Below are 20,393 nucleotides of genomic sequence, written 5' to 3'. Positions count from 1 at the left end.
ACCAACAAAAGATAAAATGTCTACAGGAAATCCTCATATATCTATAATCACCCTAAATGTAAATGCACTGAATGCACCAATAAAAAATCATGAAATAGCTGAATGGATCAAACAACAAAACCCAGCTATATGTTGCCTTCAGGAGACACATCTGAGCTGAAAGGACAAATACAAACTCAAATGAAAGCTGGAAAATGATTCTCCAAGCAAATGACATCCACAGAAAGGTGTAGCCATACTTACATTTGACAAAATAGATGTCAAGATAACAAAGGTAACAATAAACAAAGATATTTTATAATGATAAAAGAGACACTACATCAAGAAGACATAACAGTTCTCAATATCTATACACCAAACCAGGAAGCACTGAAATATATATAAAACAACTAAAAACAGAAATAAAGAAAAAAAAACTGACAATAACACAATCATTGTAGGGGACATAAATAGCCTATTGACATCTATTGATAGACCATTCAGACAGAAAATCAATAAATATCAGCCTTAGATGACCAAATGGATGCAAATGATATTTACAGAGCCTTTTATCCCAGAACATCACATCATACGTTCTTCTCTAGTGCAAATGAAACATTCTCAAGGCTAAACTATATATGCTATCACAAAACTAGCTACATCACATTTAGAGAGACTGAAATTATACCAAACATATTCTCTGAACACAATGATTTGATATTCAAAATCAACTGCAAAAGAAAACAAAAAAACCCCACAAAATGCCCACAAATACATGGAGACTAAAACAGCAAGCTACTAAAAAGTGACTGGGTGAAAAAAATAAATTTTAAAAAAGGGTGATAAAAAGATATAGAAACAAATGAGGACATTACAACATATCAAACCTCTTGGGATGCAGTTAAACAGCAATAAGAGGGAAATTTGTATCATTACAGGTTTATTTTAAGAAACAAGAGAAATTCCAAGTAAAATACTAACATTAAATCTTGAAGAACTAGAAAATGAGAAAAGCAGTCCAAAGTCAGCAGAAAAAAGGAAATGATAAATATTAGAATAGAATTGAATGAAATAGAGAATCGAAAGACTATGCAAAATATTAATAGAACAGAGACCCAGATCTTTGAAAAGATTAATAAAATTGACAAACTGCTGGCTAGACTCACTACAGAAAAAAAAAAATAAAACAAAATAAGACTAGAAATAATTTACCACAGACATTACAGAAATACAAAGGATCACACAAGAACACTATGAAAGACTATATGTACCAAATTCAATAACCTAGAAGAGATGAATAAGTTCCTAGAAATATATAACCTTCCTTGACCTAATCATCACAAAGAATTGGAAAATCTAAATAAACCAATCAATAGTGAGAAAATGAAAACAACTATCAAAAATCTCCCCAAAAGTAAAAGTTCAGGACTTTACTAGTGAATTCTACCAAACCTTCAAAGATTTAATACTTATTCTTCTCAAACTCTTACAAAAATTTGAAGAATAGGAAACCCTCATTCACTGCTGGTGGGAATGTAAACTGCTACAGCCACTATGGAAAACAGTATGGGGAGGCTCATTGAAAAATTAAAAATGGAGTTATCATCTGACCCTCTGGAAATTTACTTGAAAACTTAAAAAACATTTATTCATAAAGATATATACACTCCTATGTTCATTGCAGCATTATTCACAGTGGCCAAGAAATGGAAACAACCAGAATGTTCTTTTGAATGACTGGATAAAGACAATTTGCTATATGTATACAATGGAATAATACTTAGCTAGGAGAACACATGAAATATTGTCATTTGTGACAACATGGATGAACCTTGAGAGCATCATTCTAACTGAAATAATTCAGAAAGAAAAAGTTAAGAACCATATAGTTTCACTCATACATGAAATATAAAAATGAAAGCAACAAAGGAACAAATAAGAAAACAAACACAAACTCAGACACAGAACAGCAGTATGGTGGTTATTAGAGGAAAGGCAGATGTGGGGGTAGCAAAGGATAAAGTAGGTCACATGTATGGTGACAGGAGATTTGACTTTGTGTGTGGGGCACACAATGCAATATATACAGATTTTTTACCATAGAAATGTACACTTGAAACTTATATAATCTTTTTTTTTGAGAGAGAGATGGACAGGGATAGGCAGACAGGAAGGAAGGTAAGAAGCATTAATTCTTTGTAGTGGCACCTTAGTTGTTAATTGATTGCTTTCTTATATGTCAGGGGTCGGGAACCTATGGTTCGCGAGCCAGATGTGGCTCTTTTGATGGCTGCATCTGGCTTGCAGACAAATCTTTAATAAAAAAATAATAACATTAAAAATATAAAACATTCTCATGTAATCCATCCATTCATTTTCTACCGCTCATGTTCATGGTTGCGGGTAGCTGGAACCAATCACAGCTGTCCTCCGGGACAACACCAAAAATTTATTGGATAATGCATAACGTACACGGGACATTGTATGGTTCTCACAGAATTACATTTTAAAATATGTGGCGTTCATGGCTTTCTCAGTCAAAAAGATTCCCGATCCCTGTTATATGTGCTTTGACCAGGGAGTTCCAGCCGAGAAAGTGACCACTTCCTCAAGCCAGCAACTTTGGGCTCACGCCAGTGACTTTGGTCTTTAAGACAGTGACCTTTGGCCTTAAGCCAGTGACCATAACATCCTCTCTATGATCCCAAACTTAAGCCAGCAGCCCTGCACTTAAGCTGGATGATCCCATGCTTAAACTGGAGACCTTGGGGTTTTGAACCTGGGTCCTCAGCATCCCAAGCCCACGTTCTACCACTGAGCCACTGCCTGGTCAGGCAAAACCAATATAATCTTATTAACCAATGTCACCCCAATAAATTTAATTTTAAAAATCTGTTAAATGCAAAAAGAAGCATTGATAATGAAGTCAGAAGACCTTGTTTCAAAACAATTTGGTCACAAACTCAGCTGCAAAAACTGTTTAAATATTATTTGCTTCAATAGTTTATCCCTGACAACTATTTTACTTAACTCCCCCCCCCCCCCAATTTTTGCCATCCTAACTCTTACCTGATGACCTTGTTTCCTATTTCGCTGATATATTAAATTCTGGAAATGCACACCCTGTATCTTCACCCATTTGCACGGTCTTCTTTTCTGCTACTTCAAGTGTCCTTGTTCCAGGCAAAAGCTAATTTCAAAATTTACTCACTAGATCCCATTCCCCAGACATTGGCAACTTCTAACATTCACTCCAGCATTTTATTTTTCAGCATCATCAGTCTTTCTTTCTATACTACATCATTTCCACCTACATACACATACACTTCCAATTCCCTTCTTAACAAAGTCTTTTGAGTCCATGCCTCCTCTAGCTACCATTCAGCCATATTCAGTCTTTCCCTTTATAGCAACACTCATAGAGCTATTTCCAAAATCTTTCTTCTCAGCATCATTTATACCTGATCCAACCAAACTTTTGCATTAATACATCAAAACTGCTCTTATTAAAATCACCAAATCCAGAGGTCATTTCTCACTTGTTATTCTTATAACAAACTGTATTTTCATAGGAAGAAAGGATTGAGTGGAGATGCTGTATCTCAATAGTCCTATCTTGAATATTAAAAAATATTTCATTATATGTATAACCCTCAAAACAGGTTTTTTTTAATGATATGACCAAAGAAACTTCTTTAGTATCTTGGAATTGGAAGATCAAATTAGAGCACACCATAATTAAACAATTATTAATTTAGGTAGAATTCTATTGTGAAGTTTACATGAATTTCTGAGGCTTACTTTACTTCACAGATTCTTTAGATGCCTACCCTATTTCCCCATGTATCAGACACACAATTTTTTGAAAAATTTGGGGTCTAAAAACTGGGTGTCTTATGCAGTGGTAGTAGATTTTCTAACTTGCATTTCCCATTTCTTCACGCTTGTTTTTGCGCTCATTGTTGTAGTTTTTTACTTGCATTTCCCGCTTATTCGCACTTGTTGTCTTTGAGCTCCTTGTTTTGCACTTGTTACCAGTATATTACTGTAGGTTATGTTTTGCCACGTTCTGCCCAGAAATGGCTCAGAAAAGATTTTTGTACAGTGCTAAATTCATGTTAAAAGTGATCCAGCTTGCAAAAGTGAATGGAAATTGTGCTGCTGAACGTTGTTTGGTCCTCCTCCAACTGAGAAATCAATCCAAGACTGGCTACGGGAAGAAGACACCCTACTGAAAACACCATAGCAGAAGAAGGCCCTGAGAGGCAGTGAGCAAAATGGCCTGATTTAGAGAGGGAATTGAAGATATGGATTGAAGAGCAAAGGGCAACTGGAATTCCTGTGTCCACAAAAATGTTTCACCATGAGGCAAGAATTGCTAATGAAAAAGATGTTACTGATTTCAAAGCAGGACACAATGGTGCTTCAGGTTCATGAAATGGAATGGACTGAGCATGCATACATGCACCAGACTTGCCCAAAAGAAGCCTGAAAGCTATGAGCAGAAGGTCCTTGAAATTCATCATTTTGTCATTCAATGTCGGAAAACACATCAGTTTGAGTTGGGACAGATTGCAAATATGGACGGTTTCCCTTCAATTTGATGTCCCAAGTAACAGAACTGTTGATAGGAAGGGGGTGAAAACTGTAACTGTGAAGACATGAAAAAAGTCATTGTACAGCTGTTCTAGCTTATTGTGCCAACAGAACCAAGCTGCCTGCAATGTTGATTTTCAAATGCAAAACTATGGCAAAAGAAGACATTCCTTGAGGGATGATTCTCTATGTTCAGGAAAAGGGTTGGATGGATCAGGATAGGATGAAGATCTGGATTTAGAAAGTTTGGAGAAGGAGACCAGGTGGGCTCTTACACAAACCTGCCCTTTTGGTGCTTGATCTGTTCAGGGCACACATAACAAAAAACACAAAGAAGATTGCTGCAGAGCAAAAAACAAAACTTGCTGTCATACCTGAAGGCTTGACATCCCAGCTCCAACCACTTGATGTCAACATTAACAAACCCTTCAAAGCTGCCATGAGAGACAAATAAAACCAATGGATAAAGTCTTCTGGGGACAATTTGACACCAGCAGGAAGAGTGAAGAAACCAACTATAGGAGAAGTTTGTACCTGGGTGAACAGAATCTGAGATAATATAGAGATCATTGTCAAGTCATTTAAGAAGTGTGGCATTTCAAATGCCATAGATGGAATTGAGTATGAGGCAATATGTAAAGACAGTGATTCGTCATCAGACACAGATGAAGACAAGCTAATGGATAGGACTTTTGACAGTGATGAGTTGTATGAATTTTATGATGAATAAAACTTGAGTTCAATAACTTTATGTAATACTATTTTTTTTTCAAATTTCGGGCCCCCAAATTAAGGTGTGTCTTATACATGGGGAAATAAAGTATATAGCTTGAGAAGGCATAATTACAAAGATTGCTCAAAGATTGATATATGTGCACCTAATTTTTTTATAAATTTGTTTACATTGTATCATAAAATATAGTTTCTTACAATATCCTGTAAAATGTGTGAGGTCCCCTCACAAATTAAAAATAACTTTGTCCTATGGACTTACACTTTAAATAACTGAAAACAAAACTGAGAGGCAACACAGAACTATATTTATTTCTATTCTAAAGAGTATTCTTAAAAATAGATGCACAAATAACTCAATGTTAGCCATACAATAGCTAACATGTAAATAGCTAAAATGTAAAACACAAAAATACAAATATTTTACATTTTATTTCACCAAATTGCTCACTGTTCGCCAGACATTTATTTATAAAATGAAAAACCAAATCTTTTGCTGGCCAGCTGAAGTCACTTTCCCAAAATTTAATTATTATTATCATCTTACTTCAGTGTCCAATCAGAATCATCTATGATATTATAAAATTAAGTTGAGAGTTTTCTTAAAGACTGGCATGGGGTTCATTCAGTAATTATGTAGGGATGGTAGATGCAAAAAAAAGAAAGTTATAGTTTGTTCTCCATTTGTATTTCCAATTACCATGTAAGAGATTTTTAAAGAAATAAAGCTGTAGGTTTCTTAGGACCAATAATAATAACTCAGGAACAGAATGAAAGGAAATGGATCCATAAACATGTATAAAGGTTCTTTGGAAAGCTTTTCAAAATTAAGTTTGAAAGTACACCAAGCTTGGTGCTGGGGTCACCTAGGATTGTTACTTAACGTATATAATAAGCCAAAGGTAAAATAAGCAATATGTCAAATTAACTTGCTCAATTTTCTTTTCTCAACTTTTTCAATGCCCTTTAGGAAGACCATTACTGAGAAGCTATTGTTGGCATTTACAGCATAAAACCTGATTTTGGAAGGTTGATATTGCAATAGCCTAAATACTACAAAATTGAAAACTGTACGGTACCAGTTGTTTCATCATATTAAAAGGAAAAACAAGTTTGTGGATATTTTGGGCTGAAAAGGGAAAAAGAGCTTCAGAATGGTTTTAATGGTTGGTATAAAAACTAGTTGAAATTGCTGCTGAAAAATTAACAATTTAATATTTTTATGTATTACCTTTCATATATTAAATGTGACAGTTATAATATAACAAAATAGAACCTAGAATATTACATTAATCTCACTGAAGCAGATACTTCTATTTAAATAAAACATAGTGTTGGTAATTTAAAATAATTTAGAAATCTATTCTCCTTAACATTTTCAATTCAGTACAAATCAAATTTATCACCAAAGAAAATGCATAACTAATAAGAGTCAAATGCTTATCAGTATGAAATAACTAATCTATCTTTTAAATGAACCATGTAGAAACTACATTTCATATGAAGAATTATAAATTGATATAGGCATCAAAAGCAATTCTTAGAAAAACAATTATATCTGAGGACATTTTTCCTACAACTGGCCATAATAAATATCATTTGTTCCTCCACATGTCAAATAAACAGTTGTAGCTTTGTCTAGTTTCCATATATGTACAGAGAAAAAAATTCACTTTTCTTTGCCTCTATGGACATTTTCAGGCCAGTCAAACAATTTACTTATAATATTGCTGCTTTTTTCCAAACTCACTGGAAAAAAAGTATTTTAATTATCTTGTGAAGAAGGAGCTCTAGATTTGAAATATTTCTTGAATATAAAGAACCATAGGTAAGCTAGATTTGATTCAAAACAACCATACAAAATAACAATCTTATAAAAATGAATTCATGTCAAAAATTGAGCTAATACCTACTTCAACATGTTATTATATTAATAAACTCTCAGTATGATTTATAATATGTGAATTCACAAAGCTCATAAAGCATATTTTGTTATGAATATAGACAGAAAACAACAAAGTTCCTTTGTTTCCTTAGAAAATAAATAAAACATAAAATTAAACTGTGTTTCATGATCTATGTGCTTTGCACTTTAATGTTCTGCATGTCTCTCAGCAACACCGGCCGGTACATTTGTTCCAAAATTTCCATGTATTCAAAGTAATCACTCACTCGAAACCCATGCAGTGCTTCTTCCTGTCAAAAAATATAAAGGGATCAGTTCATCTGCATGAGTAAAGACACACAATTCTAAGTTATATTTTAAATAGTTGATGTATCATTTTTTTCACCTATAGAAAAGAAGTTTTATGTTGCTAGTAAGTGTGTAATTGTTTTTTATTTAGTAGGCTGTATATGCAAATAAAAGCAAGAAATCATGCCCCTAAGAAACAAAGTTGTCTGTTTTTAAAACCAAAAATTCTTTATAGCTAACAAAAAAATAAAATAAAAACTCTTAATGAAATCTTCCTAATATTTTAGATGTAATAAAGTTTCAATTATAGAATGATCGTTCACATTTGTAATTAGTAAAGACCGTAAAGCTTTTCTATCAGAGAATACTATAACACTGCAAGAAATATCTGCTCACAGCAATTGTTTGTAAAATATTTAACAGTCTGTAATTCATAATGTCAGTACTATGCATGTTCATACTAATTTGAAATTTAATGGTTAGTGTTTCTAATGAGGCACTCAAAATAAAAACAGTAGGGTGAGAAGACAAAATGGCGCTGGAATAGGCGGACGTACCAACATCCACCTCCCAGAACCAAAGTGGATTACAAACTAATTTTAAGAACTATCATCTGGAAAAACCAACTTTGGACTAAACTAAGAGGACTCTTCAACCAAGGAACACTGAAGAAGCCACACTGAGACTAGTAGGAAAAGCGAAAATGCGGAGAGGGCTGCCCAGCTCCCTGGAGCAAATGGCAGCCAGGAGAGACTCGTGTGGCAGGAAGTGAGTTTAGCAGAGAGGGGAGGGTCCTGAATCCCAGGAATAAATCCTCAGCCTGCATCCCCAGAGCCTAGAAGAGGCGTATGAAAAGTATTTAGCTGGAAACAAGTCAGGATACTGTTTGTGAGAAAGAGACTGATTTCTCAGACTCAGGATTCTTCTTAAAGGGACTGTGCAGAACACCTCTCTCACAACACTCAACTGGGGCTCCAGGGGACGGGGAGAGAGGAGAGTACCAGAATAGCAGGAAGAGAGTGCAATCTAGGAGGCACAGAGAGAAACACTTTGAGAGACAGCCACCCTAACCCCTGGGACAAGTCACTCCCCAAATCTGAAGTGAATATTTCCCCAGGAAACAGCAATACCAGCAAAGTGAAGCAGGACACCAGCCAAACAAGCTCTCCTGTGCACTCAGAGCAGAGTGGCTTAGAAGGAGGGAGCTTTTGGGACTACAGTAGTGAGTGTTAGGGTCTGAGCTGCAGTGCCCCCACCCACATGGCTGAGGGCTCGCTGGAGGGCGAGTGGCAGTGGGACGCAGAAGCGCGGTTCGGTCAGCAAGGGCAGAAGCCGGCTGGCCACCACTGAGGCCCAGGTGTGAGCTCAGTCTTGCCCGGCTGGGTAGGAAGAGACGTGCAAAAGTGGTCAAGCCCATCTGCGGGCCGCCTGCAATCCAGCCTGTGGGGGAAGGGCGGGAACCCAAGAAGGGGTGGAGACCTGCCCTTGAGCAAGGGCGCAGGAGCACAGCCTTGCCCCGCAAGCAGAACCAAAGCTTGTGGCCTGACTTGGGAGTTGGCTCCTCCTGCAGGTGTGGAGCCAAAAACCCAGAACAGGCAGCGTCCCACTACTGAGCGTGGGCACACAGTCCTGCCTGGCCTCTGGAGCCAAGGCTTGCAGCCATCCCACAAGTGGGCTCCTCCTGCAAGGGCAGGGCAAAAGCCCGGACACAGGCGGAGACCCGCAGCTGAGCATAGGTTCTCGCCCCTGCCCTCAGGGCAGAGCATAATGCCACCCACAGGGGCAGGGCAAAGGCCAAGGCCACCAAGGCTTGTACACCCAAGCACGTGATCACAGCCACTCCCGTGAAGGAGAGGTGGAAACCACAGCAACAGCCCCAGTGGGCAGGCACCAGCAACGACCATACCCAAACACCCTAGGCAGCAACAGCAGAGGGGGTGGCAGGCCTGCAGACAGATCATACCTAGAGAACAGAGGCCACACCAGTGGACTCCAGTGGCCAAAACCTACCTTTACAAAGAGAAAATGAGAAGACAGAGAAATGCAACACAAATGAATCAAGAGAAATCCCCAGAAAAGGACCTGAATGAATCAGATATAACCAAATTACCAGATGCAGAGTTTAAAATAACGATTGTTAGGATGCTCAAAGATCTTAGAACAACAATACATGGTCATTACAAACATCTAAATAAAGAGATAGCAAATATAAAAAAGGACATTGAAATAATAAAAAAGAATCAGCCAGAAATGACAAATACAATATCAGAAATGAAGAGCACAATGGAAGAAATTAAAAGCAGGATGGATGAAGCTGAGAACCGAATCAGCGAGTTAGAGGACATGATAAATAAAGGCACTGAAGCAGAGGAGAAAAAAGAAAAGAGACTCAAAAAGTCTGAGGAAACTCTAAGAGAGCTCTGTGACAACATGAAGAGAAATAACATTGGCATCATAGGGGCTCCTGAAGAAGAAGAGAAAGAACAAGGGATAGAGACTTTGTTCAAGCATATCATAGCTGAAAACTTCCCTCAATTAAGGCAGGAAACCATCACACAAGGTTCAAGAAGCACAGAGAACTCCATTAAAGAGAAACCCAAAGAAATCAACACCAAGACACATCATAATTAAAATATCAAAGCTAAGTGATAAAGAGAAAATATTAAAAGCTGCTAGAAAAAAAAAGACTATCACCTACAAAGGAGCCCCAATAAGGATGACTTCCGACTTCTCAACAGAAACACTTGAAGCCAGAAGGAAATGGCTAGAAATATTCAAAGTAATGCAGAACAAGAGCCTACAACCAAGACTACTTTATCCAGCAAGGCTATCATTTAAAATTGAAGGAGAAATAAAAAGATTTCCAGACAAAAAAAAAAACTCAAGGAATTCACTACAACCAAACCAAGGCTGCAAGAAATGCTAAAGGGCCTGTTGTAAGCAGATCAAAGGAGAAAAAATATATAGCAAAAGAGGAATACAGTTTTAAAGAATAAAAGGGCAATAAACAATTACATATCAATAATAAGCTTAAATGTAAATGGATTAAATGATCCAATCAAAAGACATAGGGTAGGGGCATGGATAAGAAAACAGGACCCATACATATGCTGTCTGCAAGAAACACACCTTAAAACAAAAGATGCACATAAACTGAAGGTAAAAGGATCGAAAAAAATATTTCACGCAAATGGAAATGAGAGAAAAGCTGGGGTAGTAATACTTATATCAGACAAAATGGACTTTAAAACAAAGACTATAGTTAGAGATAAAGAAGGTCACTACATAATGATAAAGGGAGCAATCCAACAGGAAGATATAACCGTTATAAATATCTACGTACCTAATATAGGAGCACCTAAATATATAAAGCAGACTTTGATGGATTTAAAGGGCGAGATCAACAGCAATACTATAATAGTAGGGAATTTCAATACCCCACTAACATCACTAGATAGATCCTCAAGAATGAAAATTAACAAAAAAACAGCAGACTTAAAGGACATACTATTCAATAGATCAACTCGATTTAATAGGTATCTTTAGAACATTTCACCCTAAAACAGCAGAATATACATTCTTTTCAAGCGCTCATGATACATTCTCTAGAGTAGATCACATGTTAGGGCACAAAAGCAGTCTCAACAAATTTAAAAAGATTGAAATCATATCGAGCACTTTCTCTGATCACAAGGGCATGAAACTAGAAATCAACCACAACAGAAGAACTGAAAAATACTCAAACACTGGAAACTAAATAGCATGTTATTAAATAACGAATGGGTAAACAATGAGATCAAAGAAGAAATTTAAAAATTCCTAGAAACGAATGATAATGAGCATACATCAACTCAAAATTTATGGGATACAGCAAAAGCAGTCCTGACAGGGAAGTTCATAGCATTATAGGCATACCTCAAGAAGCTAGGAAAAGCTCAAGTAAACAACTTGACCCTACATCTAAAAGAACTAGAAAAAGAACAGCAAGTAAAGCCTAGAGCTAGTAGAAGGAAGGAAATAATAAAGATCAGAGCAGAAATAAATGACATAGAGGCTAAAGAAACAATACAGAGGATCAATGAAACCAGGAGCTGGTTCTTTGAAAAGGTAAACAAGATCGATGAACCTTTAACAAGACTCACCAAGAAAAAAAGAGAGAGGGCTCAAATAAATAAAATTAGAAACGAGAGTGGAGAAATAACAACTGACACAACAGAAATACAAAATATTGTAAAAAATACTATGAAGAACTGTATGCCAAAAAACTAGACAACCTAGATGAAATGGACAAATTCCTTGAAACATGTAATCTTCCAAAAATTAATCTGGAAGAATCAGAAAACATAAACAGACCAATTAAAACAAATGAGATTGAAACAGTTATCAAAAAACTCCCAAAAAAGAAAAGTCCTGGGCCTGATGGCTTCACAAGTGAATTCTACCAAATATTGAAAGAACGAACTCCTATCGTTCTCGAGCTATTTCAAAATATTAAAGTGGAGGGAAGACTTCCAAGATCCTTGTATGAGGCAAGCATAATTCTGATTCCAAAACAAGGCAAAGACAACACAATAAAAGAAAATTGTAGGCCAATATCCCTGATGAATTTAGATGCTAAAATCCTCAACAAAATATTAGCAAACTGGATCCAGCAATATATGAAAATAATCATACACCATGAACAAATGGGATTTATTCTTGGGAGGCCAGACTGGTACAATATTCGCAAATCAATCAATGTGATTCATCACATAAACAAAAGGAAGGAGAAAAACCACATGATAATTTCAATAGATGCAGAAAAAGCATTTGATAAAATCCAGTACCCATTCATGATCAAAACTCTCAGCAAAGTGGGAATACAGGGAACATACCTCAACATGATAAAAGCCATCTATGACAAACCCACAGCCAACATCATACTTAATGGGCAAAAATTAAAAGCAAGCCCCTTAAGATCAGGAACAAGGCAGGGGTGCCCCCTTTCACCACTTTTATTCAACATAGTTCTGGAAGTGCTAGCCACAGCAATCAGATAAGAAAAATAAATAAAAGGAATCGAAATTGGAAAAGAAGAAGTAAAACTATCATTATTTGCAGATGACTTGATACTGTACAGAGAAAACCCTAAAGTCTTAGTCAAAAAACTACTGGACCTGATAAATGAATTCAGCAAGGTGGCAGGATATAAAATTAATACTCAGAAATCAGAAGTATTTTTATACACTAACAATGAACTGTCAGAAAGAGAAATTAAGGAAGCAATCCCCTTCACCATAGCAACCAAAAAAATAAAGTACCTAGGAATAAATTTAACCGGAAAGATTAAAGATTTGCACTCAGAAAATTATAAAACACTGATAAAAGAAATCAGGGAGGATACAAACAAGTGGAAGCATATACCGTGCTCATGGTTAGGAAGAATAAACATCATTAAAATGTCTATATTACCCAAAGCAATTTATAAATTCAATGTAATACCTATTAAAATACCAATGACTTATTTCAAAGATATAGAACAGATATTCCAAAAATTTATTATATATGGAACCAAAAGAGAACACAAATAGCCTCAGCAATCTTGAAAAGGAAGAATAAAGTGAGAGGTATCACACTTCCTGATATCAAGTTATACTACAAGGCCACTGTACTCAAAACAGCTTGGTACTGGCATAAGAACAGGCATGTTCAATGGAACAGAACTGAGAACCCAGGTATAAACCCACACCTTATGGACAACTGATATTTGACAAAGGAGGTAAGAGCATACATTGGAGTAAAGACAGCCTCTTCAACAAATGTGTTGTGAAAATTGGACAGCTACCTGCAAAAAAATGAAACTAGACCATCAATTTACACCATTCACAAAAATAAACTCAAAATGGATGAAAGACTTAAATGTAAGCCATAAAACCATAAGCATCTTAGAAGAAAACATAGGCAGTAAGCTCTCTGACATCTCTCACAGCAATATATTTGCCGATTTATCTCCACGGGTAAGTGAAATAAAAGACAGGATAAACAAATGGGACTATGTCAAACTTAAGAACAATAAGAGCAATAAAAAGACAAACTACACAATGGGAGAATATATTTGATATTGCATCTGATAAGGGGTTAATAACCAAAATTTATAAAGAACTTGTAAATCTCAACACCAGGAAGACAAACAATCCAATCCAAAAATGGGCAAAAGAGATGAATAGACACTTCTCCAAAGAGGACATACAGATGGCCAATAGGCATATGAAAAAATGCTCAACATCACTAATCATTAGAGAAATGCAAATTAAAACCACAATGACATATCACCTGACACCAGTCAGAATGTAGCTCATCAACAAAACAACACAGAATAAAGTGCTGGCGAGGATGTGGAGAAAAGGGAACCGTCCTGCACTGCTGGTGGGAATGCAGACTGGTGCAGCCAATGTCGAAAACAGTATGGAGATTCCTCAAGAAATTAAAAATCAAACTGCCTTTTGACCCAGCTATACCACTGTTAGGAATATACCCCAAGAACACCATAGCACTGTTTGAAAAGAAGAAATGCACCCCCATGTTTAAGGCAGCATTGTTCACAATAGCGAAGATCTGGAAACAGCCCAAGTGTCCATCAGTGGACGAGTGGATTAAAAAGCTTTGGTACATGTATACTATGGGATACTACTCAGCCATAAGAAATGATGACATCGGATCATTTACAACAACATGGATGGACCTTCATAACATTATACTGAGCAAAATAAGTAAATCAGAAAAAACTAAGAACTATATGATTCCATACATAGGTGGGACATAAAAATGAGACTCAGAGACATGGACAAGAGTGTAGGGGTTACAGGATGGGGGGGGGGGAGGAGAGGAAGGGCATTGGGGGAGGGGGGGCACAAAGAAAACCAGTTAGAAGGTGACGGAAGACAATTGGACTTTGGGTGACGGAAGACAATTGGACTTTTGGTGATTGGGCAGCATAATCAAATGTCAAAATAAACTAGAGATGTTTTCTCTGAACACATGTACCCTGATTTATCAATGTCACCTCATTAAAATTAATTTAAAAAAAACAGTAGGGACATTTTTTAGGCTCTCAGCAACTGTTAGGGAATTTTATGACTATTCCTTTTAGTATTTCCAAATATTAGCTATGAAGCAGCTATCTATCTAAGTAACCCCCCCAAAAATAAATAAATTAAAACAATAAAGAAGAAAATTCTGCAAAAGAAAGATTATGCTTGACTCAATGTAATAAATATTATGTTAAGAGTTTTGAAAGTTATAAAAATATTTGGATAATTCATGCCATCTTGGAGATTATGGGTTAAAGGCAAAAGTTACTAACAAAAAATAAAAACAATTCAAAAGAATAAAATATCATAAGCCTGATATTATATTGAGACAACCAGTTTATAAAAGAAATACATCAATGTAGAGTCAACAGAAAAACATCACACAATTCTCAACAAGAAGGGATCTTTTAAAAAGCCTCAGATGTTAATAGTCACTTACAGGTTACTAATAGTTCACTGTTTGCAAAAAGCTTGAGAGAATATTACAATTTTCTTGCCATGTAACACCTAAAATCTGGATAATTTGGTGGGTAACTTGGTTAGAACTTTAAGAAAGTATTATTACTAACCTATGAGGCTTGTCATATAGCTAATGAAACTAAATATTGTTATATGCATAACATTACACCATTAAGGCTAGAATTTTTTTCTTTTCCTTTTTTAAATTTTTTTTTTACATTTTACAATTAATTTTAACAGGGTGACATTGATTGATTAATTAGGGTACATAGATTCAGAAAAAACATCTCCAGGTCATTTTGACATTTGATTATGAGTATACCCATCACCCAAAATCAAATTGTCCTCTGTCACCTTCTATTCAGTTTTCTTTGTGCCCCTCCCCTCCGCTCTCTATTACTCTCCTCTCTTCCCCTCTCCTTGGTAACCACCACACTGTTGTCCATGTCCATGAGTCTCATTTTTGTGTCCCACCGATGTATGGAATCATACAGTTCTTAGTTTTTTCTAATTTACTTATTTCACTCAGTATAATGTTATCAAGGTCCATCCATGTTGTAAATGATCCGATGTCATAATTTCTTATGGCTGAGTAGTATTCCGTAGTATATATGTACCACCTCTTCTTTATCCAATCATCTATTGAAGGGCTTTTTGGTTGATTCTATGACTTGGCCACCATGAACAATGCTGCAATAAACATGGGGTTGCATGTGTCTTTATGTATCAACGTTTTTGAGTTTTGGGGGTATATACCCAGTAGAGGGATTGCTGGGTCATATAGTAATTCTATTTTCAATTTTTTGAGGATCCACCATACTTTCTTCCATAATGGTTGTACTACTTTACATTCCCACCAACAGTGAATGAGGATTCCTTTTTCTCCACAGCCTCTCCAGCACTTGTTACTACCTGTCTTGTTGATAATAGCCAATTTAACAGGTGTGAGGTAGTATCTCATTGAAGTTTTGATTTGCATTTCTCAATAGCTAATAAAGATGAGCATCTTTTCATATATCTGTTGGCCATTTGTGTTTCTTCCTGGGAGGAGTGTCTGTTCATGTCCTCTTCCCATTTTTTTATTGGATTTTTTGTTGTTTTTATGAGTTCTTTGTATATTTTGAATATTAGGCCCTTATCTGTGCTGTTGTTTGGAAATATCATCTCCCATTTAGTTGGCTGTCTGTTTTGTTGTGTTTCTCTAGCTGTGCAAAAGCTTCTTAGTCCAAAGTAGAATTAATTCTACTCTTGATTTTAAAATAATTGTGATGTATCATACATTCTTTCATTTCTTCATTCATTATTAATTTATTTATTCTCTAATTGCATGTAAGGTTCTCAGTTAAAAGCGGAAGAGCCTGACCAGGTGGTGGTGCAGTGGATAGAGCGTTGGACTGGGATGCTGAGGACCCAGGTTCGAAACCCTGAGGTTGCCAGCTTGAGCACAGGCTTATCTGGTTTGAGCAAAGCTCACCAGCTTGGACCCAAAGTCGCTGGCTCGAGCAAGGGGTTACTCAGTCTACTGAAAGCCCACGGTCAAGGCACATATGAGAAAGCAATCAATGAACAACTAAGGTGTCACAATGCGCAACGAAAAACTAATGATTGATGCTTCTCATCTCTCCATTCCTGTCCGTCTGTCCCTGTCTATCCCTCTCTCTGACTCTCTCTCTGTCTCTGTTAAAAAAAAAAAAAAAAAAAAAGCTGAAGACACAAGAGTTGAATGAGACAGGTCCATTTTCTAAAACATTAACAGCTAGGTATTTATATTGTCTTCAGTTTCATGTATAAGCAACTGAATCAAAGAAAAGATAATCATCTTATAAATAGCAGAAATATTGAGTCTTTGTAGATTTCTCTACTATCAAAAATGTTTTGTTTGGTCTTTGAGGAAAAAAAAATAGAATTAACCAATCTGACTCTTCCAGAATTCACTTTAAACAGCTATTGTTGTAGATACTGAACTCTCATAAAATTATCCATTCTTTTCATTCAAATTATGTGTGATTTGTCATTGATCACCTGTTTACTAAAACTATATATAAGTTGGAGAAAAATCATAGTTATGTGTTATTTTAACCAGAGAATAAAAATTCAATGCTGAAAATTTTGTTTTAGTACATATTTTTGATTTTTAATGAATGCTTATTGTTCATTAACTGTGAATTACAATAAGAGATGACATCATTTGAACAATAGTTCTAATTCTTTTCTGCACAAAAATAAGCAAAATCTATTTTAACATTTTAATTATTATTCCATTTTAAAAATAAAAACTAGGCCCTGGCTAGTTGGCTCAGTGGTAAAGCGTTGGCCTAGCATGCAGTAGTCCCGGGTTCAATTCCCAGCCAGGGTACAAAGGAGAAGAGCCCATTTGCTTCTCCATCCCTCCCCCTTTCCTTCCTCTCTGTCTCTCTCTTCCCCTCCCGAAGCCGAGGCTCCACTGGAGCAAAGTTGGCCTGGGTGCTGAGGATGGCTCCATGGCCTCTGCCTCAGGCACTAGAATGGCTCTGGTCACAACAGAGCAATGCCCCAGATGGGCAGAGCATCGCCCCCTGGTGGGCATGCCGGGTGGATCCCGGTCAGGCGCATGAGGGAATCTGACTGCCTTCCTGTTTCCACCTTCAGAAAAATACAAAAAAAAAAATTAAAAAAAATAAATAAATAAATAAAATAAAAATAAAAACTAGCTATGGTGAGCTATAGCTTTTTTATTTGGTTTATATGTATTTTTTATTCATTAGGATGTATTTTTTTAATTATGCTTTCTATTTTAGACATTAGTTTTAAAATTTAAAAATACTCTGATAACTATTCTATAGACACATTCTTAAAAATGGCAAATAAGGTTATTAAGATCTTATCCCATATGGCAAAAGTTAAATATTCATTTCAAAGAAAATGTTTTTAAATGATTTAGTTCATTATTTAAAATACACAGGCAGTTTTAGCTCTGAAAAACATTTCAAAATCTCTGAATTCCATTTTCTGTCTTCAGATCAGAATACTTTTTATAAAAAAAAAAGAATACTTTTTATTTTATCCTAAATATTCTTCATTATCCTTTTTAGTGGATATCTTTTCTTTGTAATTATGACCATTTAGATGGCCAGCTTCTCATTCAAGTTATAACACACCATTTCTTCTGAATACTACTTTAGTATCTTTTCATTTATAGACCTAAGTATATTGTACTCTATATAAAAACATGAAATCTCTTATTTTTTAAATAGGAAGACCAGTAACACCATTCCTTTTATATAAACAGTGAACTATTTGTTCAAGAAGTTTTCCTTTGGAGTAATTTGTATATAATTAGGAAGTTCATTTCCACATTGCAGTTTCCTTTTGTAACTAATGTATTTTAAACCAGTGTGCCTTCAATGATTTGTTATCTTCATTAATTCTGAGGTTCAAAGATTAAATCAATAAAAAGCATTAAAAGTTACCATTTCTAAAGCACAATGTTTGCGTCTATTTATATTAAAGACATGGCACATACACAGCTTCCCCCTCTCCTTTGTATATAGAACCTAGTTTCAAATATGTATCTACTGGGTTTTTATTACTTTTAAGAACATGTACGCCTGACCTGTGGCAGCGCAGTGGATAAAGCGTCAACCTGGAAACGCTGAAGTTGCTCGTTCAAAACCCTGGGCTTGCCTGGTCAAGGCACATATGGGAGTTGATGCTTCCAGCTCCTCCCCCTTTCTCTCTCTCTCCCCTCTTAAAAAAAAAAAATTCAAGAACATGTTATTAGAAGGGCCACTGAATTTAGAATCATCTATTTTTTTTAAAGGTGTGTCCATGACTAATCAATGAAAAACAATTTGATATACTAAAAGGAGCACAGATTTTGGATTCAGATCAAGAAATAAAAAGGTTCAAACTTCATTGGGTTAGTTACTAGATATATGAACTGGGAAAGTTTACTGACTCTTTAAGCCCCAGTTTCTCATGTGTAGAATGTTAGCTGTAACAGTATTAGGTTTTTCTGTCTGGCCTCCTTACCATGAACTGTAAAGCCTTAGGTGATCTGACTCCTGTCTTACCTCTTACCATTCTTGCTCCCTCACCTTGCTCTGGCCACAGCTGTCATCAACACTTTCTGAGAGGGTCAAGCTCATTCCTACCTCTGAGCTTTTGCATTTGCCTTTCTTCCCATCTAAAAATGTTTTTCCCAGAAGTCTTTGAATCTCTTTCTCCTCTGATTTATTTAGGTTTCTACTCACTCCCTCAGAGTAGCCTTTGCTGGAATATTTTTATAAATAACAACTCTGACTCACCTCTTACCATGTTTGATATCTTTATAATAAGATCTATCAATACCTAAAACATAATTATTCACATATTATTTACCTATCAGTAAAATGAAAAGTCAGTGTGGGTAGGGGCATGGCTTGTCTTGTGACTACAATAGTGCCTAGGACACAGGTGTTGCACAATTGCTGAATACATCAATGAGTAAATGCATACTACCTGCAAATCCCTTTGCCCAGTGCCTGGTATTCAGTAAATACTAAAGATGTTAATGGTGGTCATAATAAAATCAAATATGTATTTTTAAATGCAGTAAAGTGACAGGATACAAAGTCAATGTACAAAAATCAACTGCTTTCCTATATACTAACCCTTTGAGTAGTGAGTTTTTTTCATGCTCGCTGACACCCAGTAGTGAGTTTTTTTTCAAAAAATGAAATTAGTTCCAGTTACTCTGGATGGTCAGGAGGCATGAGAATGTACATGAACGTTTATACTACTGAAAAGGCAAACAATGAAACTACAGAAAAAGAAATGAAAAAAAGAATTCCTTTTGCACTTTCAAAAAAAGAATAAAATACTTAGAAATATTTTTTTTAATTCATTGTTGAATTTAGAGAGTAAGGAGGGGTGGAGAGCGAGAGATGCATTTATCTAGTTGTTTAACTTAGTTGTGCATTCATTGGTCACTTACTATATGTACCCCTGACTGGGGATCGAATGTATTGTATAATGTTGGTGTTTTGGGACCATGCTCTAACCAACTGAGCTAATTAGTCAAAGCCTCCTAGTAATAAACTTAACAAAGAATATAAAGGACCTATATAAAAAAACAACTACTACTAAGTATTATTTTAAAATATTGAAAAAGATACAATAAAATGGAAAGATACTCTGTGTTCATAAATTCGAGGAATCAACTTAGTTAAAGTGGTAATACTAAAAGAAATATACACATTTAATGCAATCCTCATCAAAATCCCAATGGTATTTTAAAAAATAGAATAATATCCAGTAAAGGGATTGCTGGGTCATATGGTAATTCTATTTTTAATTTTTTGAGGAACCACCATACTTCCTTCCATAATGGTTATACTACTTTA

The 20,393-nt window shown here is 35.7% G+C and overlaps 1 protein-coding gene across 4 annotated transcripts in view; it reads right to left on the bottom strand.

The window, feature by feature from the left end:
- Positions 1-5,603: 5,603 nt before the first annotated feature.
- Positions 5,604-20,393, bottom strand: part of TBC1D32 (TBC1 domain family member 32) — a 233,294-nt gene continuing 218,504 nt past the window's right edge. For all 4 annotated transcript variants that reach the window (XM_066373353.1, XM_066373356.1, XM_066373355.1 and 1 more), the window contains one exon: positions 5,604-7,503. In XM_066373353.1, coding sequence (XP_066229450.1) covers positions 7,384-7,503 — 120 coding nt within the window. In that variant the 3' untranslated portion in view covers positions 5,604-7,383. The remainder of the gene's footprint in view (positions 7,504-20,393) is intronic.

The sequence above is a fragment of the Saccopteryx leptura genome, chromosome 3 (genome assembly GCF_036850995.1).
Source record: "Saccopteryx leptura isolate mSacLep1 chromosome 3, mSacLep1_pri_phased_curated, whole genome shotgun sequence".
NCBI classification, from domain to species: domain Eukaryota; kingdom Metazoa; phylum Chordata; class Mammalia; order Chiroptera; family Emballonuridae; genus Saccopteryx; species Saccopteryx leptura.
This window is presented reverse-complemented; position numbering and strand designations above follow the sequence as displayed.